Below are 21,032 nucleotides of genomic sequence, written 5' to 3'. Positions count from 1 at the left end.
CTGTAAAAGCTGAACACCCAAATGCTAATTCACTACGTGTCAGAAAGTAGTAGTATATATGTATGTGACAAACTAACCTCATGTTAAAATGTAAGTGCGGAGTGTTTTTGTGCCCCCCGCAGTTTCCTTAATGCCCCCTCCCCCCCCATTTAATACTGCCTGGCGCCAACTCTGGACTATCGTCTTAAATGGACTAGTTCTGTGATTAGAAGATGTGAGGAGGAGAAGGAAGACTGTTAATGATTTACTGCTGAAGCAGCGCGTGTGTTCACGCACACTCATGCATATACACGAAGGCCCAAAAAACAGCCTTTTTTTTAAGAGTGCTCTGAAAGTGATACTAGACCTTTAATTCCAGGGATGTGAGAGTACTAGCCTGTCTGCCTCCCATTTTACTTTTAGTTTCTCTGGGAACATCCACTAAACCAGCAGACTGGACTGGGATCCAAGTGCTCGACTGGGAGAATAAGACACTCAGAGGTCTTTAAGATTTGATGGAGCTTGATAAAAAAAATAAATAAATAAATAAACCCAGGAAACATAAAGCCAAGACCATAAAAACAAGGTCCTGTACCCATGAGTACTCAATAATGACCGTCATAAATTCTGCCTTTGAAAAATCACTAATGCTCAGTTTGAGGATGTAAAATACTTCAGTAAAGCCACAGACCATCCACATGCCTACAGGGGTTCTCTCTCTTTACCAAACAAACAAAAGCACTGCTAAAACAAAGCTTTAGTTCTTGCATAACATCTTGTGAGGAGATAAATCTGTCCACACAGAAGACGGACAAGCTATCAAAGAAAAGCTCATGTATCTTTCAATTGCATCCTGAAATGTTCAGGAAGGTGGGGACAAAGAGGATGAGTGAGACTCTTGTGCAGACTGAGAGAGCTGAAAATAGAGAAGAAAAAGAGGCAAGCAGAAGAAGAGAAAAACAACAACGGTGCAGAACAGCATGTGAGACAAAGAGGCGGCTGGAAAGGAGGAAGGGAACAGGTGCAAATGGTGAGCTGAGGAACAATGAGTGACAGATAGTCCCACGTGGATTGGATGTGAAAACAAGGAGAGATTCAAAAGCTGTGATGGGCAAAGAGTCAGACAAACACTCTCTTCCACACAGAGATACACACCACTTCAAAACCCACTCCTTCAGCTCATTAACAAGGATAACACACACGGTTCCATCCTTTATGGACGAGTGTAACAGTCAACATGAGAGGATGAATAATAAAAACAATACAATGGTACAATCAACCCTTTTTACATAACTACATCTGCAAAGATCACAGGATTCAGTAGCATCTCACTACATATGTTATCTCAGCATTGTAAGATGAGGGAACATACTGGATAGAAACCTGCCTTTAAAGGGGCGGTATTATGAAAAAATCACTTTATAATTGTTTTGCTACAGTGATATACATTCCTTGAGCCTCAGAGGGCCAACTTTGAAAAAGTTCTGTTTCCACTTTTAGTAACCGTTATATCGTCTCGATCGCCTTTGACATGATCTGACGTGTTTGTGACCCAATGCGACACAGTGGTTGGACAAAACAATAGACTATCATCTTAAATAGAATATTCCTGTGGTCAGAATAGTGCGCATGACAAGAAAGCGAAGTAGCGGCTCTGGTGAGTGTATGAAACAGCTGATTGACTCCGCTGCTGACGTGATAAACACACACCCTGAAGCAGCATTTGTCTGGCTCAAAATCACAATAGCCTCTTAAATATCCATCTATTTTACTGTAATGTGCAGTTTTTTGGCTGAAAACAATAACAAGAGTGTGTGGATAGCAAAACACAATCACGATAATGATCACTGATCACCCACTCACAGCAAGGCATGAAGTCAGCGTCTACAGATACGCCCACTCATACATATGCATGAAGGCTCCAAAACAGCATGTTTTTAAAACGGTCATTGAAGTAATTTTTCAGACTAAAACTCTAGAAAAAAGACAAGTTTGGTAAAATAAACCTCAAATACTATGATTTTTTTGGTTCTTAGAACAAATGGAGATGAGTGAAAAATATCATAATGCTGGACCTTTAACTAATTTACTGCCAGCCCTTTTCAGAGCAGCCAACCCCATATTGCCAGGCATTTTAGATGATTTTCACTGCTTTTTTAAGACCCACAGAATATTTTGTATTATGACAATCTGAAATCTGATTCTGAAAGATTATACTCGCTAGTTTCATCAGAAAAAATAATTTTGTTTCTAGCTTGTTTTGTTCTTCCGTAATCAGCAGTTGAATAGATAGAAGTTTTACACAAATCGCCAGTTTGTGACAAAAAGCTGAGAATAACAGCTTTTTCTGAAAAAACCTATTAGTGACTTTGAAGCAAATTTTTTTTGCTTTTAGTGACACCTCAACATTGGTTTCCTTCTATAAAACAACAAAAACAACACTGAGAGCGGGCTTTTCATGGCATCATTATTATTTTGCTATCGGTCAGAATTGAATGGATTTCTTACTGTATTTTGGCCTTCCTCCAAGTCTCTCCCCCCATCATTCTCCGCAGCTGCAACTTCCGCCTCCTCCCGAACATGCCGAGTCTCACTCTCAATAGTCCACTTAGCTCCACACATGCTCTGGTCGAGTGTGAGCTACTATGAGCTGCAGGGAGCTTCAGCATTAACTTTCGTAGCACCATTTCCTGTCTTGCAAACTCCTTTCCTCTCCCTCTGAGCTCTGCCCATCACTGGTGATCTCTCATCCAAAGGTGCGCTGCTGCCACCAACATGGCAACAGTTGGTCACTACATCATGGTACAAGCTCGATATTCACAGGAGAGCTTTATCACACTGTCTCCGAGCAACCCCAGCCGAAAAACACAATTGACATCTTTAGACGTCTTTGGCAGTCAACGTTACTAAACCAAAAGACGTCTTTTGGTTTTGACATGAACTTTTTAGCACAATTTAATTATTTGTTTGACAAATCATGACATTGTCATGCTAAAATACTTTTTATTTATTTATATTACAGTAAATGACTACACACAATACGGCACTATAGGTCAAACATGTTAATAAAGACATGGCCGGTGTTCTAAATGTCACACTCCGTACTATGATTAGGATGTTCCCACTAAAGTATGCTTCCAAATTTCACCGCAGCAGGCTTTGACATGGACTAGTGAACAAACAATGTGTGCAGGTAGTGCTTTTTAATACTGTCACAGGTCACATGACAAATCCATTGTTTTCTCAGATATTTTCACAGAAGACTCTAATATGATCAATCTGTAACACGGACAGTGGGAGTAACTATCTGCAAAGTATTTTCAGCGTCAAAGGCTGTATCTATCAACTCCTGCAAGTTTGTGGATTAAAATGGGATTAGTAAACAAAGGGTTTGAACAGGACAATTTTAAACTAAATGCTATTTTCTATCACATTCTCCATTATAGTTTCTTTCTTTAAAAAATAGAACTTGTTTTTCAATATTAGTGTCTAGTACGAACACCTTTCTGGGGGGGGGGGCACTCTTCAGCCTTTTAAGCAGAAGAAAATGCTGCTGTCGAGCAGATGAGACACAAGACTGAAGAAATCATGTGGTTGGCCTCATGAAAAGAGCCAGTGAAGCAGAATAAAATGGGTCAGTGATATAAATGCTCCTCACAAACATGGACACAGAACAACATGTACTCACTGATATTTACTGAGGTGGGATTGGGTTCTCACATGGATTTTAGTCATGCAGGTAGCAAGTAGACAATAGGGAAATACTGTAGCAAAGTCAAAGTCATCTTCATTGTAAATTTTTCAACGTACTGGACATACAAAAAAATCGAAAAAAAACAAACCTTTTGAGCCACCTTGTAAATTAACAGTAGACAGATTTTAAAATATATACAAATTATAAAGAAAAAGAATAAAAGTACAGATTTTCAAAAATTTCAAGATACTGCAAAGATGTGCAGGATTATAGTGCAGGAGTGACTTTTATGACGTTACATCAGTCATCAAACCATTTTAAATAGTTTATTAAAGAAACTAGGACTAAGGACCTGTGAGCTATTAACTGGTAACCTGGCAAGAGCCAGATTGATGTGTTGCCCTCCCTCTAACTCGAATTCTCCACATCGATCTGGGTCTGCGTCAGGTGAATCCTTTCAAAACCAGGGAGGGACATGATCAGAGTGCTTGAAGCTGATTGGGCGAAGCGCCTGTCCACCATGATTTGTTTTAGCCAATTACACGGCAGAGACGCTGCTGTGGCTACAACAACAACAAGGCTCCGCTGGTGAAAACAAACGTCTTTAACAAAATGCACAAACCGCCTCTCACTGTTGCTGGATTCTTCTTAAACTGGATTCTTCTAAAACTGAGTTTTTATTGCAGCTTCCACACGTTCATCCTCCTGCATCGACATCTTTCTGTTTTTATTGGGAGCCATGCTATTAGCGGTAGCCTAGCTAGTTCCTTTCTCCGCAACTGCGCTGCGCCAGTTTTGCTTCGGCGCTTCTGCCTTCGTCACACCCGGATATCCCGCCCTAAACCACAACACTGCCTCATGATTGGTTGGAACCGTTTCGGTTTGCTTACAAAGGGTAAGGGCAGGAACAGCACAAGATGGACTCTGGTGTTTGTGAACACCAGGAGAATCCATCTAGCAAGCAAGGTTCATAAACAAGAGAGGAACTACATTCACATTCACACAAGAAGCCCAAAAACTGTTGCCAGTGAACATTTGCCTCAAGACTGAACCTTGGCTCTATATAATATCAGCCCTGAAATGGATTGGATATGTCCAAAGTCTAGCTTGCCTTTAGGGAGAAATATGCAAAGCAGAGCTTGACCCTGATTAGGATAAATAGGTAGAAAGAGTTCTCACAAAGATTATCATATTAACCCTTTAACACCTGCCACATCGCCAGCAACACATGCTGGTATGCGCACATTAAAATGACCTTAACTCTGTTAAAACTCGCTCGTTTGGAAAAATTCAAGCCGTTTCTGAAAGCTAAGATGTAGCGCTTTACTGACAACTTACAAAAATTACGGTAATCACGTCCCCTCCTTCATAGAAAAGCCTGCAAAGAAATCGCTTCGGTTGCGAATGTAATAGTTGCCATAAAATGGCCTGTTTTTGCACATTTAGGAACATAGAAACATTTTTTTTTAATTGTTAATAGTTATATATATATATATATATATATGGCAGTGGCTATCCGTACGGTTGCCGTATCAATATACCGTACTCAGCACCCCTATTTGGCCAGTTTAGGTCATGTGACTGAGACTAAACCTTACCCTGAACCTAACCTTAACCCTAACCCTAAAATTGTGGCGATATTGGGTTATAACCTAACCCTAACCCTATACCAAACCATAAACCTAACCCTAACCCTGACGCCATGTACTTGTACTTTGGTTAACCGTACCAATAGCACCGGGGGTTGTCCGTACGGCAACCACACAAATAGACACTTTCTATATATATTGACAGATATTTATGTTATTTCTTTATTTTTCAATGTTTGTGATTTGTAGGCCTTGACACTCTGAACACTCACACATTGTGCACTGTTTTTACATGACAGAGCAAAGCTAGACTACCCTGTGAACAAAGACCACATCACATTTATACAAGACTTTACTGTGTATGGAGGAGGCCCGAGCCCAGAAGATATCTGTTCTCCCTATGTTTTTTTACTTTTAAACAGACACACACACACACGTGCACACGCGCACACACACACACACACACGCACACACGCACACACTTCCACCTGCTACAGCCACCTGTGTGTGTGCTAGTTTCAGGAACTGCAGACATTCTAAAAACTTTACTTGTGACTTTAACTAGAATAAAGCACACTGTAATAGTTCTATTTTTGTCATCTGTCCTCGAGCTGTTCAAAACAATAATTCAGGAAGAAGGAAGAAAAACCTTACAATATATTGCTTTTTAAAAACTTTTTTGCCCTTTGAATTCCTACCATAACCTGATTTAACACACACTGTCATATAACGTGAGGGGAAAGCAGCGAGGGTCTGCTGAGGCGAATGTCCACCTTTGCCCCTCGCCAAAGGCTAAACTACGACCTAAAAAGCTGTGAAAGGGGCTGCACGTAGGAGCGCTTTGCACAGGGGTGAAAAAAAGGATGAAATATCCTGTGGCACTTCAGCGCTGATTGATAACTCAATAAGCGAGACAGATACACGCGTTCCCTCGCTGATTGAGTCATTTGTACAGGCGTATCTGTCTGTGTTGAGGACGACACGTGAGCGACTTTTTTTTTTGTGGCTTCCTCGCAAAAGATGATTGAGAAAAAGCTGAGCGTTGGACTCCTGGGGAGGAGCAGAGGACTGTGTTTTTTTTTTAAAGAATCCAGATTAATAAAACAACCCCCCCCCCCCCCTCTCTCTCTCTCTGTTGGCAGTGCACTCGTTCCACCACCCAGCTGTGTTTGTTTGCTGTAAATTAGCAGGCTGCCATAGTCTGTGCTCGCTCAATATTCTACACTTCACCATAATTAGACAGGAGTGCCCTACTAAAATGTTGGTCTGCTGCTACATCATCATGTTTTCAGCTTCAGTCAGAATGATTTTATATAGGTGTTGGAGATTTTTTTTTTTTTTTTTTTTTTTTTTATATGGACAAACATTTGGTGGTAGAGCAATCAAAAACAAAATGGGACACATCGGGAATGCAGCCAACCCTTTTAGTCACTAAATCAAACAGGTCATGCCCGTAGAGCTACATGATAAGCTTGTTAAAATAATTTCCTCACTCATTATCACACTCATTTCTACTCTTTCACGTACAATTGTCTGTGTTTGATCAGTTCAGGTAATGGTCAGCCTGAGCTAAAATATAAATATGATTTCCTGTGAGAATTAAATACCCAGGATGGATTACCTGAATAGATAAAAGGTCCAAATTGAAGCTTTTAAACAGCTTATGATTGTTCAACAGCATATAACAATTCAACTGGTCACAGATGTTCTCGAGATTTGGACAACAGTTATTATTCACTAAACATCCGACGTCAACGGACTTCCAGATCACGTTCATATCGCGTCGGTCGGTCTGGACCACATCTGCACGTCTATACGACGTCCAAAATAGGTTGGCATCTGAACGTGATAACCACGACCTCGTCTGGACCTTGATATGACGTTCAACGTTTGAAGCTATTTCTGCTCACTTTCCATGTGAAATGTAAACAGCCTTGCAAACCCACACACAGACATGTTGTATGCGTGTGTTTTTGCTTCTGTTTATTACAAATCATTATTCTGTATTATCCACAGTCACTAAGTATATATCCAGGTATATTTCAGTAACATATATGTATGCTCTTCAATCTTTTTAAGAAATAATGTAAATGTTGAGCCTTAATTCCCACTGAGCAAATCAACATCTAAAAGACGTCTTTTTCGGACGTCGTCTGGTCAGGTTTATTCAACGAATGCACACAACAACAACAACATCAACATTACATATAAACATTACAATACTCCCAAAATAATGATATTGTACACTCTTACAGTGCCATACCAGGCTTTCATTGCCCGATCGTTAGATCTCGGAAGCTAAGCAGGTCTGGCCCTGGTTGGTAGTTGGATGGGAGACTTCCAGCTGCCACAGTGGGGGACAGTCGCTCCAGTGGCATCTGTCATTGTGTCCTTGAGCAAGGCACTTCACCCACATTGCCTAGTATGAATGTAGTGTGTGAGTGAGTGTTGGTGGTGGTCGCCCTTTGTCATCCTATGGCAGAGTGTCTATGATAAAGCGCTATATCAAACCCAATCCATTATTATTATTAACAGTTATTAAAATATATTTTAATGCTGTATTTTGTCATAGTATTTCAGACAATTAATTTGGTAAACATTTTAAATAATTGACAATGTACCTTTGAATCATGTGGATAAAAATGGTTCATATTTGGCTTTATTCTATGATGTCAATAAACCTAAACCGTTCCAATGTGAATTGAGCATATGCACACTTGAAAGCTTACGGGTCAGGGGTTCGAATCCAACCTGAGTCATCTTTCTTATGCCGTCTTCTTAGGACATCTAGAAGACGTCGTCTTCAGACATCCAGACGACATTTGAAAAAGACGTTCACTCTGCACCCGCCAGAGACGTCTTCTCAACGTCGGGTAATCACGTCATTTCTACGTCGTTTCAAGGTTGGTTTGCTCAGTGGGTACTTGAGGGCAGAGCTAGCACATGTCCACATCTTTCCCTAAGTAAAAAGTTCAGATGTTTGTTTAAAAATGTACTTTTGTGAAGGGTTTAAATACTAGGTCTTCTATCTATTCATAAAATCTATGACCTTGGAAAATGATGACTCCATCTCTGGTGGCTGAAGTCCGCGTCGACACGCAGAATTCAACCGAGCCACCATTTTATCGGGTCACGGGTCTTGTCCCAACACACAGTCTACGACTTTGAGCGTAAGGGCAGCCAAGCACCTTCTCTCAAGGACCAGCCAGTTTGTCCTTTATTTTAAACCACTAACCCTAACCCTTCTCTCTCTGCATTTGACTCCACCTACACCTCATCCACCAAGTCACATCCCTTGTATTGTACTTGGCCAATAAAACTTTTCTGATTTATCTGCACCAACCTGACGGCTACACTAGCATTAACATTTTTAATCATTTTAAAAGGAGCCTGTTTCTTTTGACTACTTTGGTTTTTCAGTCTCTCGCTGTAGTTTCATTTAAAGCAAATGCTTGAAAATAGAAATGAAGCAAACTCTTCAATGCAGATGGTAAAGAAAGTTACACAACACAACACAATTGTATTAATAATAATAATAATAATAATAATAAAAGTGATAATAATAAAAATAATAATAATAATAATACACAAGTCTTATATAGCGCTTTTCAAGGAACTCAAAGACGCTTTACAAATTGAAACAGACAAAAGTGGGAGTGCTATTGTAGGTTGTAGGCGAGCTGAAACAGGTGAGTTTTGAACAGTTTTTTGTAGGTGGTCAGTGAGTCCAGTTTCTGATGTGGATGGGGAGTGAGTTGATTTAGTGATGGGTTTGAGAAGGTTTAAGTCGGCAGAGCGAAGAAGATGGGAGGGGTGGTGGTGCTGTAGGAGGTCTGTGAGGTACAGAGGGGCCAGGTTATTGAGGGCTTTGTAAGTGATGGGCAGAATTTTTTAAAAAGCTGTTGGAGGACTGGGGTGATGTGGTCTCTGGAGCGGGTGTGGGTGAGGAGGCGGTCGGCGGAGTTTTGAACATATTGCAGTTTTTGTAAATCAGAAGAAGGGAGACCATATAGGAGGCCATTGCAGTAGTTGAGTCTTAATGTGATAAATGCATGGATGAGAGTTTCAATAGCAGATGTGGAGAGGGTGGGGCGGAGGCGAGCAATGTTACGGAGGTGGAAAAAGACAGTTTTGGTGATCTGACGGACGGATGTGGGACTTAAATGTGAGTGTGGGGTCAAAAATGAAACCAAAATTTTGGATCTGGGGAGAGGTGGTAACTGTATGGCCATTGACAGAGAGAGTGAAATCCTGAGAGGAGGGGAAGGGGGATTTTGGACCAATGACAATGATTTCCGATTTATTGCAGTTGAGTTTAAGGAAGTTGGTATTCATCCAGGATTTTATTGCAGATAGGCAGTTTGTGATGGTGGATACTGTGGCAGGAGTGATGGTAGAGTTGTGTGTTGTCTGCATAGCTGTGAAATTGTAGTCCGTGATTATGAATGATAAGGCCAAGGGGAAGCATGTACAGAAAAACAGAAGGGACCAAGCACCGGGCCTTGAGGGACTCCATAACTGGCAGGTATGGTGTGAGACGTGCAGTTGTTGATGGTTAGGAATTCAGATCTATTGGTAAGGTAGGAGGTGAACCAGGAGAGAGCTGAGCCAGAGATGCTAATATTTTGAAATGATTTCCCCTTTAGGAAATCTATGGAGATAACTTCACATTTGTACACGTAGCTTCATTTAAAGACAAATACCGATCACCAGTTATTGTGCAGTTATGTCACACACAATGCATTTGAAATTTTCTGCTCTGAAGCTTAAAGCACAATCAATTCGTTTATGAAAAGGAATGGAATTAATTGGGGGGTTTTTTTGGCTCTACAAACTTGAAATGTCCTTGTTACAGAAATGAAAAAGAAACCAAAATTAGATTAAAAGAGAAGTAATTACATTTTAAAAATGTCAAAATATACACAACTCCTCAAAAAAGTACTGTATTTGTCAACTTTGTTTACTTCCACTCTGTTCTTTGATGAACCCAATTACCGCAATCCCTTGTGAACTCACAACTTAACAATTAATGCATGGAAAGTACTGAGGATTGTTGATACGAGCTCAACAGGGATTTATTCAGCGATGATTGTGGTCAGGTTTGATCTCGCTCACTACGTGTGTCATGGATCACATAATGAGTAGCAGACAGAGGTTTAGCTTCACTACATTTCAAAGAGACACTGCTGCACAAACAGATGTTTGCTGCTCCATGTGAGATATACAAAACACTCGTCCAACACCCACTAACACAAGCAACTGGAGCTCAGTAAACACATTACAATTAACCCTTTTTATTGGGTTTCACAAAAATACTTGTGTTTTATTGAGTGAAAAACATGTTTTTATTGTTCTACGTTGTGAATAAAATTAAATTGTTGTTGTCTGTGAGAGGATATTACTGTTTAAAATCAAGGAAGTCCAAACTCTGTCATGGAGGACTGCAATCCTGTATGTTTTTAAGGCTTCTCTGTTACACAATATTTCAATCTAAGTGTCATATTAACAGGCAAAACATGGCCCAAGAAATGCAATTCGATAAAATGTTAAAATGAACAGCATGAAAACATCGATGTCTATGGAGTTAAAATCATGCCAAAATACACTGCAAAATACACTTTTTACTATTAGATTTTTTTATCTTTTCTACCTTGTACATATACAGTATAACTTGATTAATTTTAAAATTCTTATAATTATTCTTATTATACTTTTCTTTGTTTTGTTTTTTGTTTCAAATTTGTTTTGTTTTTTTGTTTGTGGAATCCAGTGTGGGCAGCAAAGTAAGAATTTCATTGTACAGGGAAAGATGTTTCCTTTCTGGTCACATGACAATCGACACTTTGAATCTTTAAAAACCTCACCAACAAACCATCCAATGACCCAAAAACAAAATACTAAACATCATTCACAATGTAATGCCTTTTGTTTTGCAAATAAGAAACATACTTATCAAATGACAGTGACAGTTTAGTTAAAAAAAAATCCTTCAAGTACAAAAAAAGACAGTTTTCGCACAATTGAAGCGCAGCGTTAATTTAGAAACAGTTTCATTTCTAGAAGCTTTCGTGTTCTCGACTTTTTTGTCTCAATGCCACACAGAGGTAGGAAAAGGTCATTGGATTCCCATCGCAAGTGGAGTATTTCTGTGGTCAGAATAGAAGGAGGAGAAGAAAGTGATCGAGGTATTTGAAACAGCTAAATGTAGTGATACTGTAAATTACTCTGCCGCCATGAAACACAACCTTTGCGCTTGTTGGACTCAGAATAATGAGAATATACGCTTAAGTACCCATATGTTGTACTTCAACATGCTGTTTATTTGCCTATATCAATAAGAAGAGTGTGTGGATACCCAAAAAAACTGGTATGTTTATCAGTTGTGGATTTTTTTCTTTTTTTGATGGATAGGTTACTTTTTGCAAAGCCAAAGGCCTTACTTTTTGAATTAGGTTTTGTATTTGCAAACCACACTGAGTTTGTTTGTGGATCATTTGGCATGAGTAAAACATGTTTGTGTGTTTTGGCATGATTTTTAACGCCATTGGTGACTTTCTGTCTTAACCCTTGTGGTCCCTCTCACAAGAATGCAATAAAAATGTACTCCATGAATTTTTATTTTACTTCCACCACATCAGATCTTTTCAATTACTTCAGACATATCCATAGATAAAAAATGTAATTATAATTTTTAAACCCTTTTTATTTTTGTCTAGACTTTTTTTTTTTTTATCACGAGAACCTCTATTTTTTTCAGCAGAAAAAACACTAAACATGCAGTATTTCCAAAAATTAGGGCCAAAGTGAGATCATTTTGATGACAATATTACAGCTTTGATCGTGTTATTAATTGATAGCAGAAGTAATTTTAATACATTATTATTTTTGGCACAACGACAGTTTTAAAGTTGTACACCTTGTAAATTTTGCATGTTTAGAAATCCAGGCCTTCACTGAAATTTCCCTAAAACTAAAATATATTTTCCCTTTATTTTAAAGGTAGAGGCTTAGATATATTCAGTATTATTGAAAAAATATTATGATGTGTCATGATTACAGTATATGAAAAATATGTGGTTACAATGGGAGTCAATGAGGCAAATTTGGTCTCGAGGATACAAAGTGTCAGTATGATGCATAATATATCTCCTTTTCTATACACTTCCAATACACAGGACTTTGGAATTAAGTAAATATTAATGTAAAAACAATAGTGGCAAAATTTCATACAACTAAACTTAAAAATTACCGGAATATTTAAAGGCAAACAAATAAAAACTCCCAAAAAGTAGTAAAACAATCATTATGATCTGAACACACAGTGCATCAATATAATATTGCTTTTATTAACATTTCATAGCATTGGCGAGTACTTAAAAACACAAAAGCAAACTATGTGTAAAAAACACTTCAATTTCAACGTAAAACAGTTGTGAAATTAACAATGATGCAGCACATATTGCTAAAACACTGATGCATGTCTAAACAGCATTAAGCAAAACGACAGCACAGGGAGCTACAATGAGTGCCTAATACATCCAGAGGGCTGAGATAACAGAGGCTTGAGGATGACTGCACTGCACTAGCTAGCTCGCTAGCTAACAACCAAAGCTAAAACTCCCAAAGCAACACTCGTCCAAAATGCCTTGTCTATTAACCTATGAATCATGACCAAAACTGGCAGAGGCCCACAAACAGCTGACACGTGAGGCTTTGGGCAAACATTTGTTCTGATGAAAGCTGACACTGTCAAAGAGTATGTTTGGACATGTCAAAATTAAAGTCTTTAGACATAAACTGGCCTCTGGTCGCTTTGTTTGAATTAGGCACTAAATACTGAGAACTTCTTACCTAATGAATAGTAAATTAGCCTGCATGGGTTCATATACGCATACGGTTATAGCAAACATCCAGGGTTGGGCTCAATTATAATTGTGATTGTTTCATTTTAATAACCTATTTCAACTTTTTTAAACCTCAATGCTAATGCTAGGTCAATGCCAACGTTAGGTTAATGCTAACACTAGACTAATGCTAATGCTAGGCTAATGCTAACACTAGACTAATGCTAATGAGAGATTAATACTAAGCTAATGCTAGGTTAATGCTAGATTAATGCTAATGATAAATTAATGCTAATGCTAGGTTAAAGCTAACACTAGGCTAATGCTAATGAGAGATGAATACTAAGCTAATGCTGGATTAATGCTAATGCTAGTAAATGCTAGCTAATGCTAAGCTTAAGCAGGGCGACGCGGGCCAGCACTTGCATCCTCACTTGCAATCGTAATTAAATCGTAATTGAGTTAAAGGTAATTGACTTGAAGGTAATTGACTTTATTATTGTAATTTCCATGAAAATTCTATAAAAAATGTCTGGGGAACCATGTTATAGTTCTATGTACAGTTCTATGTACAGTTCTACACATATGTAGTCAACAATTATTAAAGTAAGTTTCATATCAAGCTTTCCCACATTTAACATTAAATATATGTATATAAATCTAGGGGTATACTGATGTAAAAAAAGGGTCATATGCCCACACCAAAAATATTAAAACTTATATTTTCGTTGATTAGGAAGCCTAAAAAGGTCATAAATAGGTATGAAAGAAATTAGATGATAGATATTTGAATATAGTGTATTTTACAGATGATTAAGGGCCCGTTAGCATTAGAGATGCTAACAGAAAGCTAACACAAGAGGAAGGCTATCTTTTAATCGGTTATTTATTTCAGGCTCAGTAATTGTGATTAATTGTAGTCTAACTTTAGTAATTGAGAACATCATTGTAATTGACTTTCTGAGGATAAAAAAAAAAAATCGTAATTTAATTGTATTTGGATAAAAAAAAAATGCTGGTCACTGTCATTGTAATTGAAAATGGGTAATTGAAAATGTAATTCTAACTAAAAATGTAATTGACCCCAACCTATATATATATATATATATATATACTGTATCTATATATACAGTATATATATAGCCACATCAGGCAACAACAAAGTTCAAGGCTAATCATGAGGTGGAGGAAGTCTTACTCCACAGCTATTTGTCACACAGAGGACGCACACACCCACCACACGGGGATGATATTAAACGAGAAAACGAACAAAAAGAAGCGCCTTATCTCAACAGGCTTCAGACATCTTCATTACGGTCACTCCTACATGTTTTGGACATTTGTATGGTCTTTCACAGCAGTGAGCTACAAACCCTTTAGTCAGTGTAAACAAAGTATAATGAGTAAAAAGCCTAAACTAACATCTGAAGACATGAAACACATAAAAACATACAGTATAACTATAATTAGATCATTAGGATGTGTTATAAACCTGTAAACATGCACTTCCTTGAAGCCATTTATGAAGTCTTTGAAACTAAAACCAACCGTAAAGAACCTGGCTGCAATATTTAGTTGAGCACTTTCATGTATTTTCAATATTCTCGTCAGTTTTTGACCAAAAGAAAGTAATGTATTTCAATAATTATATCATATGTTCAGGTAAGTGAACATCAAATACACAAAACTGCCACAGATACTGAAGGATCAAACGTAATGAGCTCTGCCTCTTTAGACAAAGTTTTTTATACACTAACAATCTGACACCTTCAGAGTTTTGGCTCCTCCTCTTTGCTCCCAGTAACAGGTAAGCCCGAAATACACACATTTCACCTTCTCTACAGATGTATTTTCACTGGGTATCCACCACAACAAGCATAAACCCACTTACTACAAACAAAACTGTATGCTCATCAGGTAACAAAGAAGGTAGTGTTTTTAAAGGAATATTTCAAATGCATAGGTTACATGTTCAATAGAATTAAAAGGTATTTTACTTGTAAAGAAGAGATAAAATGTTTATAAATACATCTTTTATTCAAATGTCACTATAACATCACACCCAGCACGACCGGCTGCTTTGCTAACCAAATTTCACTGTCAGTCTTGATCCAAGTCCATCATACTTTAATCAAAATACAACTGTACTAAATGACTGTCATTTTGTGTCTTTTATTGTTTGTTCTTTTTATTTTTCTGTATATTTTTCTCTTATTTTGTGTGTTTTTGTTGTCGTTTCTGTGTGTTGCTTGTATTATTTAGTATGATCATGATTTATAACTAATAATAAACATTATAAAAGCCCAGCATTTTTAATGCTTTCATTGTTAATTTTCCTCTCTCTCTAGTACCCCATGTAGTGCCATCATGTAATACATGGAGCCAGTTTTAAATTGTCCTATTTGTACAGGGTTCGACTCCACTGAGAAAGAAGAAAACCATCCATTCTGTGATGGTGTAGTATAGATGACTATGGCAGTCAAAGGGTCATGAGGTTAAAATATTGGTGCCCTATCTCATCCCACTCCTGCACAGCTCATTGGCAGAATGGAAACAGATCCATTCCCAGCAGCGCTCATCGTAGGACCACAGGGACATTGTCTAAGACAAGAAGCCATTCTCTGCCCCATTGACTTTAAAGAGGAAAACCAAACACAATTTAAACACTGGGCTGTAATACGTCCTTTTTCAAGGATCATTTCCTGTTCTATACTTTGTATTGGTATCAAGTAATCTAAGTACAGTCATCTCACAAGCAATAAGGCCATGTAACTATAGTCCTCTGGAGTAATAGAGTCTGATGTATAAGACTCGGCCATGTGTGTGTCAGAAACAAATCATAGCCAAAAGTAACTGATTACAAGTACACACGTTACTGTAATTGAGTTGCTTTTATGGGTACTTGTACTTTATTGGGTATATTTCTAAATCAGTCATTTTACTTGTACTTACAGTATGTACGTTTTAAAAGAAGTAATTAGTTACATTTCTGCATCAAACTGTTACTGAGTAAATTATATTTTTTGTTTTAAAATCATCAACGGACATTGTGAAACTAAAAAAAATGAAATGACCAGACAACAATCAAATGCATCACATCATAGCCGACCAATCAGATTAAACGTAATGCATCACATCATAGCCGACCAATCAGATTAAATGTAATGCATCACATCATAGCCGACCAATCAGATTAAACGTGATGCATCACATCATAGCCGACCAATCCGATTAAACGTAATACATTACATTATAGCCAACCAATCAGATTAAACGTAATGCGTCACATTATAGCCGACCAATCCGATTAAACGTAATACATCACATTATAGCCAACCAATCAGATTAAACATAATGCATCACATCATAGCCGACCAATCAGATTAAACGAGTTCATAAATGTATCTATACTTGGAGCCTGAGGATTTTTTTTTTATTTTGAATTGAATTCCTTGGTTTCTGTGCCGTGTATGGAACAGAAATATGTCTGCAGCAGTTTCCATATCATTTGCCATGTGTTGTGTGCTTCAAAGACGTCCAGTATGGCTCTAAGGCACGTGAAAAGGTCTAAAGTGAGTTTAGAACCGCCTCTTCTAGCGAAGGGACACATTGATCATTTATGTGTGACATTTTTGGGTTTGTTTTACACAATTTTGTGTGGTAACACAGAAATCTGTCAAAAAAGGAGGTCAATTAAATGTTAGGTAGGAAAGGACTGCAGGGAGGTTTCACAGGGACTCTTTATTTACTGTGTAAAGTTATTTTTTGTCCTTGAGATACGGTACATGCAGCTGTGCTAAAATGAAGTTTGATGCAGTGTTTTGAAAACACGTTTATTCATTACTGTCCTTTTACGGAACCATTTGGCACTAACTGGATCTTTGATCGTGTGGAACGATGGTCCACTCAGCTGGTAAGCAGCTAAATCTTTCACTGGGAGGAAAATGATTGTTTGCCACAGGTCTACCGTTTCAAACTAATTCCTTAATAAGACTTTTTATTTTTTCTCGATAAGCCAGTTTCCATTTTTAGTCATTACAAAAATAAATTGAATTGGTTTTGTACCTCTTTCAGAAGATCCTCGGGGTGCTACAGCACAGTAAAATCATTATTTTTAAGTAATGCAACTAAAAACACCTGCAGCAAAGTTATACAAAGGTCATCTGCTCTTTATATTATAGCATAATTATTGCACTATTGTCTTGTTTTATTAGGCTACAAATTAGAAAATCCCATTAAGTATATTAACAATGGATGAATGTATCAAACTGGATCAAATATCAGATTAAACCAATGATTTTAAACCAATGATGATTTATTTTTTCTTTTAATTTCATTAATATCAAAGAGAAACATGTATATATCATAATATATTCCATCATATATGTGTTATACAAAGACACAAGGTTAACTTACATTGCTCATTTCAAGTGCTTTCCACTCGTACAATGGTTTTAAATGTGTGTGAATCATATCTGATACAGCAGTCCTCAGTTAAAGGTGTACACTTCTCTCATAGTCATTAAAAACTTAGCTTCATGTATGCATTTAAACCTACTAAACTAAATTTGTTCCCAGCACTGGAGTTTACATTGTGGATGAATTAGAAAATGTGTTTGTCACATCATGTACTGTATGCACTATAGAATATGTGTAGAGCTGTTTAAAACTGTCAACAATTACATTTTAAGTCAGACATTTAATATGTTAAACAAACTCATTTTATTTCAGGGTCCAAATATGGAGGAGTTTTTCCGTTATAGTCGGAGAAAATAAATAATAATTTCAACATACGTATATCTAATATATAGAGCATGTAAGGCTAAACAGTATTCAAGCTAAAAGTAACAAATGTCAGTCCCTGCGGGATTTTCACTCACATTTCTTTAATTTTGTCACCAATTTCTATTTCATTTAAGGAAAATTGCAAAGTTTTTGAAAAATTGAGAATTCTTTGAACAATTTGAGATTTAAAATGACTGCCATTATGTGGTCTAAGCATTAGGAAAACTGTGTATTTGGAGGGACTGAGTTAATGGTAATTTACATGTAAATTCATGTTTTCTCTATAAATTTTACTTGTGTTTCTCAAATTGGGGTACGCGATGGCACTACAGGGGGTACTTGAGATACAAATAAAAAAATTAACAAATAAAAACAACAATATGGGGCTTTATAATGTTTGTTTTCAGTAAAAAATTATAATCATGCTAAATATTACCAGCAACTCACAAAACGACAACAAAAACAGACAAAATAAGAGAAAAATATACTTAATAGTAAAAAGAACAAACACACAGCAACACACAGAACGACAAGGACACACTAAATGAGAGAAAAATACACAAGATCACTGCAAAACACACAAAAATAACAGAGAAACAACCAAACGACACCAAAAACACACGCACTGAGAGAGAATAATTTAAATAATACCAACAACACAGAAAAACAACAACAAAAACCCACAAAATAAGAGAAAAAATATACTGAATAATAAAAAGAACAGACAAACGACAACAAAATACACAAAACCATGATAGAAATTATTGATTAGAACATGAACTGATAATACAAGAGGCGGGAGATGACAGGAAATGATAATAACTATAGAAATAAATCTAATCAGAAGGCACTAAATACTGTTTCATTCCACTTATTTACAAAATTAGATTCTTTAGAATGTGTTTTATCACTCCTTCATTCCATCATTATGCTGTAAAGTTATTTTTTCACAGAATTCAGAGCAAAATGTTCTTGTCAGACAACAGGGGGACTGGGATTCAAAAGTAAGAGAAATTGGAGCTTGAGCCAAAAAAGCTTGAAAAACCCTGATTAAAAGGAATGTCAATGCTCTTCTTATTTTAATCAGCGCATTGAGATGACTTTGTTGTAAGTTGCGCTATACAAACAAAGTTTAATTGAATTGAATTATTGTAAAGAGAACAAACTGAATGACCATGTTTGGGCCTCCATGACTTCACTTTGTCCAATGTTGCTGTTACTAAAAGTAAAGTCAGCAAAATGAGTCCAATGTGCATTGGAAGACAACAAATGCTCCGGAAAAATCTGTGGAGCACAGTCAACGGTTTGAGGCATTTGAACATGTGTGGGATGTGCTTGACACACAATCCTCCAATGGAGACCCTAACATACAGCATGCAGGGCTTATAGGATTGGCTATGTTGGCAAAAGATAACATAACACACATCAAAGGGCTGAAGTGCCCTTGATCCATTCCTCAATGGATCAAATGTGTTTGGCATCAGAAATGGGAGTTTGGTACGTTAAAGGGTGATGGTATCCACTCATTTGGCACTCTGGTATACGGCGCATCGTCACGATGGGCCATCGACCTGAAGTGGTTGTTTTTTTTTTTTTTTTACGAGTGAGTGGAAAGAGACAAATTAACAGGTGGCCAAAAATGGTCCAAAAGTGGCAAAAACAGGGTAAGAAAATATGTAAAGTGATTAAAATGGGCCAAAAGCAGTTGTGGCCAGAAAATGGGCAAATAAAGAGGAAACAGGTGGTATGTAATGGCAAAGTGTAGCTTTAATGGGCAAAATGTGGCAAACGATAGTAAAAAAAGAGCAAAAATGTGCAACAAAAAGAGGCAACATGTTGGGAAAAAATGAAACAAGTGTTATTTATTGGGCAAAAGTTAACTTATTTGGATGAAAAGTGGACAAAAATAATTTAAGAATGGACAAAAGTTGGATAAAATGTCAAAAAGAAGTTGCAAAAATGGACAAAAATTAGGAAAATAGGGATTTTTATTGGCAAAAGGAAGTTAGTCTGAAAAATGGGTCAGAACTTTTGGAAAAGGGGCAAAAATGAGACAAAGGAAGTTGCAAAATGTAAATAAGTTAAAAGGGGTTCAAATTATGACATAAAGAGCCACATGTTGAGCTTCTATATGGTCTGATAATGTAGTGGGCTGGTTTGAATAGAAAAACACCAGGACTGAATTTTTGTCCCAGTCCACCCCTGCCTCTCAACAACAGACAAATTATTTTCAGCACGTAATATTTACACAGATTTTAATCACATTTGCACACATTTTGTTTGATGTTGCACGCCAAAGTGTCCCTTCCACCATGTTTAATAAAGCTCTCTGGGTAATAAAGTGGAAAGCGATAGCAGCAAATGCAGCTGGAGGCCACAGTGTGTGTGTGTGTGTGTGTGTGTGTGTGTGTGTGTGTGTGTGTGTGTGTGTGTGTGTGCGTGCGTGCGTGCGTGCGTGCGTGCGTGCGTGTGTGTGTGTGTGTATGTGTGTGTGTGTGTGTGTGTGCACTCACCAGCTTGCGTTGACACCAACCACAGACGCCACAAAGCGCCACCAGCCAAACCGCACACACCGTCACTGCGAGGGAGACCAGGAACACACTGAGCGTCACTGAGCCTGTGCACACACACACACACACACACACACACACACAAAATCAGTCAAACCCTTCTTTTTCTGCATAAAGACATTTTCTCTGAGGCATGAGAAAAAAAACACACAACAACGAACTATTTTTTGACTACTGAGTTTATTTACCCAACAATAAATCATGTTATACTGCCCTCCCCCCCACAAAAAAAAGAAAGGAGCCAGCCCACCCCCCTCATTCCATCATATGGACAGTGAAAAAGCACAATCTCATCAGTAGCCCCTCCAGCAGGAGCTTTTCAATACCTTTCCAATAAGGTTCAGAGCCAGGCATCAGTCAGTGGGACACACATCACTGTCATGGTGTCACAGCTTGTTAAGTGACAGAGTGAAAGTAAAGGGATGGGATGGGGTGGGGGGTGGGGGGGGGGGGTATGAGAGATACCAGGGGAGGCTGAGCTGACAATACCACAGAGCTCATGATTAATGGGGATCAGTGGGTGGCTCTGGATGAGTGTCATAAAAAATACGGAAAAGCTTCATTTATTGTT

At 37.8% G+C, this 21,032-nt stretch overlaps 1 protein-coding gene across 1 annotated transcript in view; it reads right to left on the bottom strand.

Annotated features, from left to right (window-relative positions):
• The window catches only part of syt7a (synaptotagmin VIIa), a 166,770-nt gene that overhangs the window by 63,180 nt on the left and 82,558 nt on the right, over positions 1–21,032 (bottom strand). The window contains exon 2 of the mRNA XM_028449422.1: positions 20,405–20,508. Coding sequence (XP_028305223.1) covers positions 20,405–20,508 — 104 coding nt within the window. The remainder of the gene's footprint in view (positions 1–20,404; positions 20,509–21,032) is intronic.

The sequence above is a fragment of the Gouania willdenowi genome, chromosome 6 (genome assembly GCF_900634775.1).
Source record: "Gouania willdenowi chromosome 6, fGouWil2.1, whole genome shotgun sequence".
Lineage (NCBI taxonomy): Eukaryota > Metazoa > Chordata > Actinopteri > Blenniiformes > Gobiesocidae > Gouania > Gouania willdenowi.
Note: the sequence above shows the minus strand (reverse complement) of the source record. Positions and strands in the feature narration are given on the sequence as shown.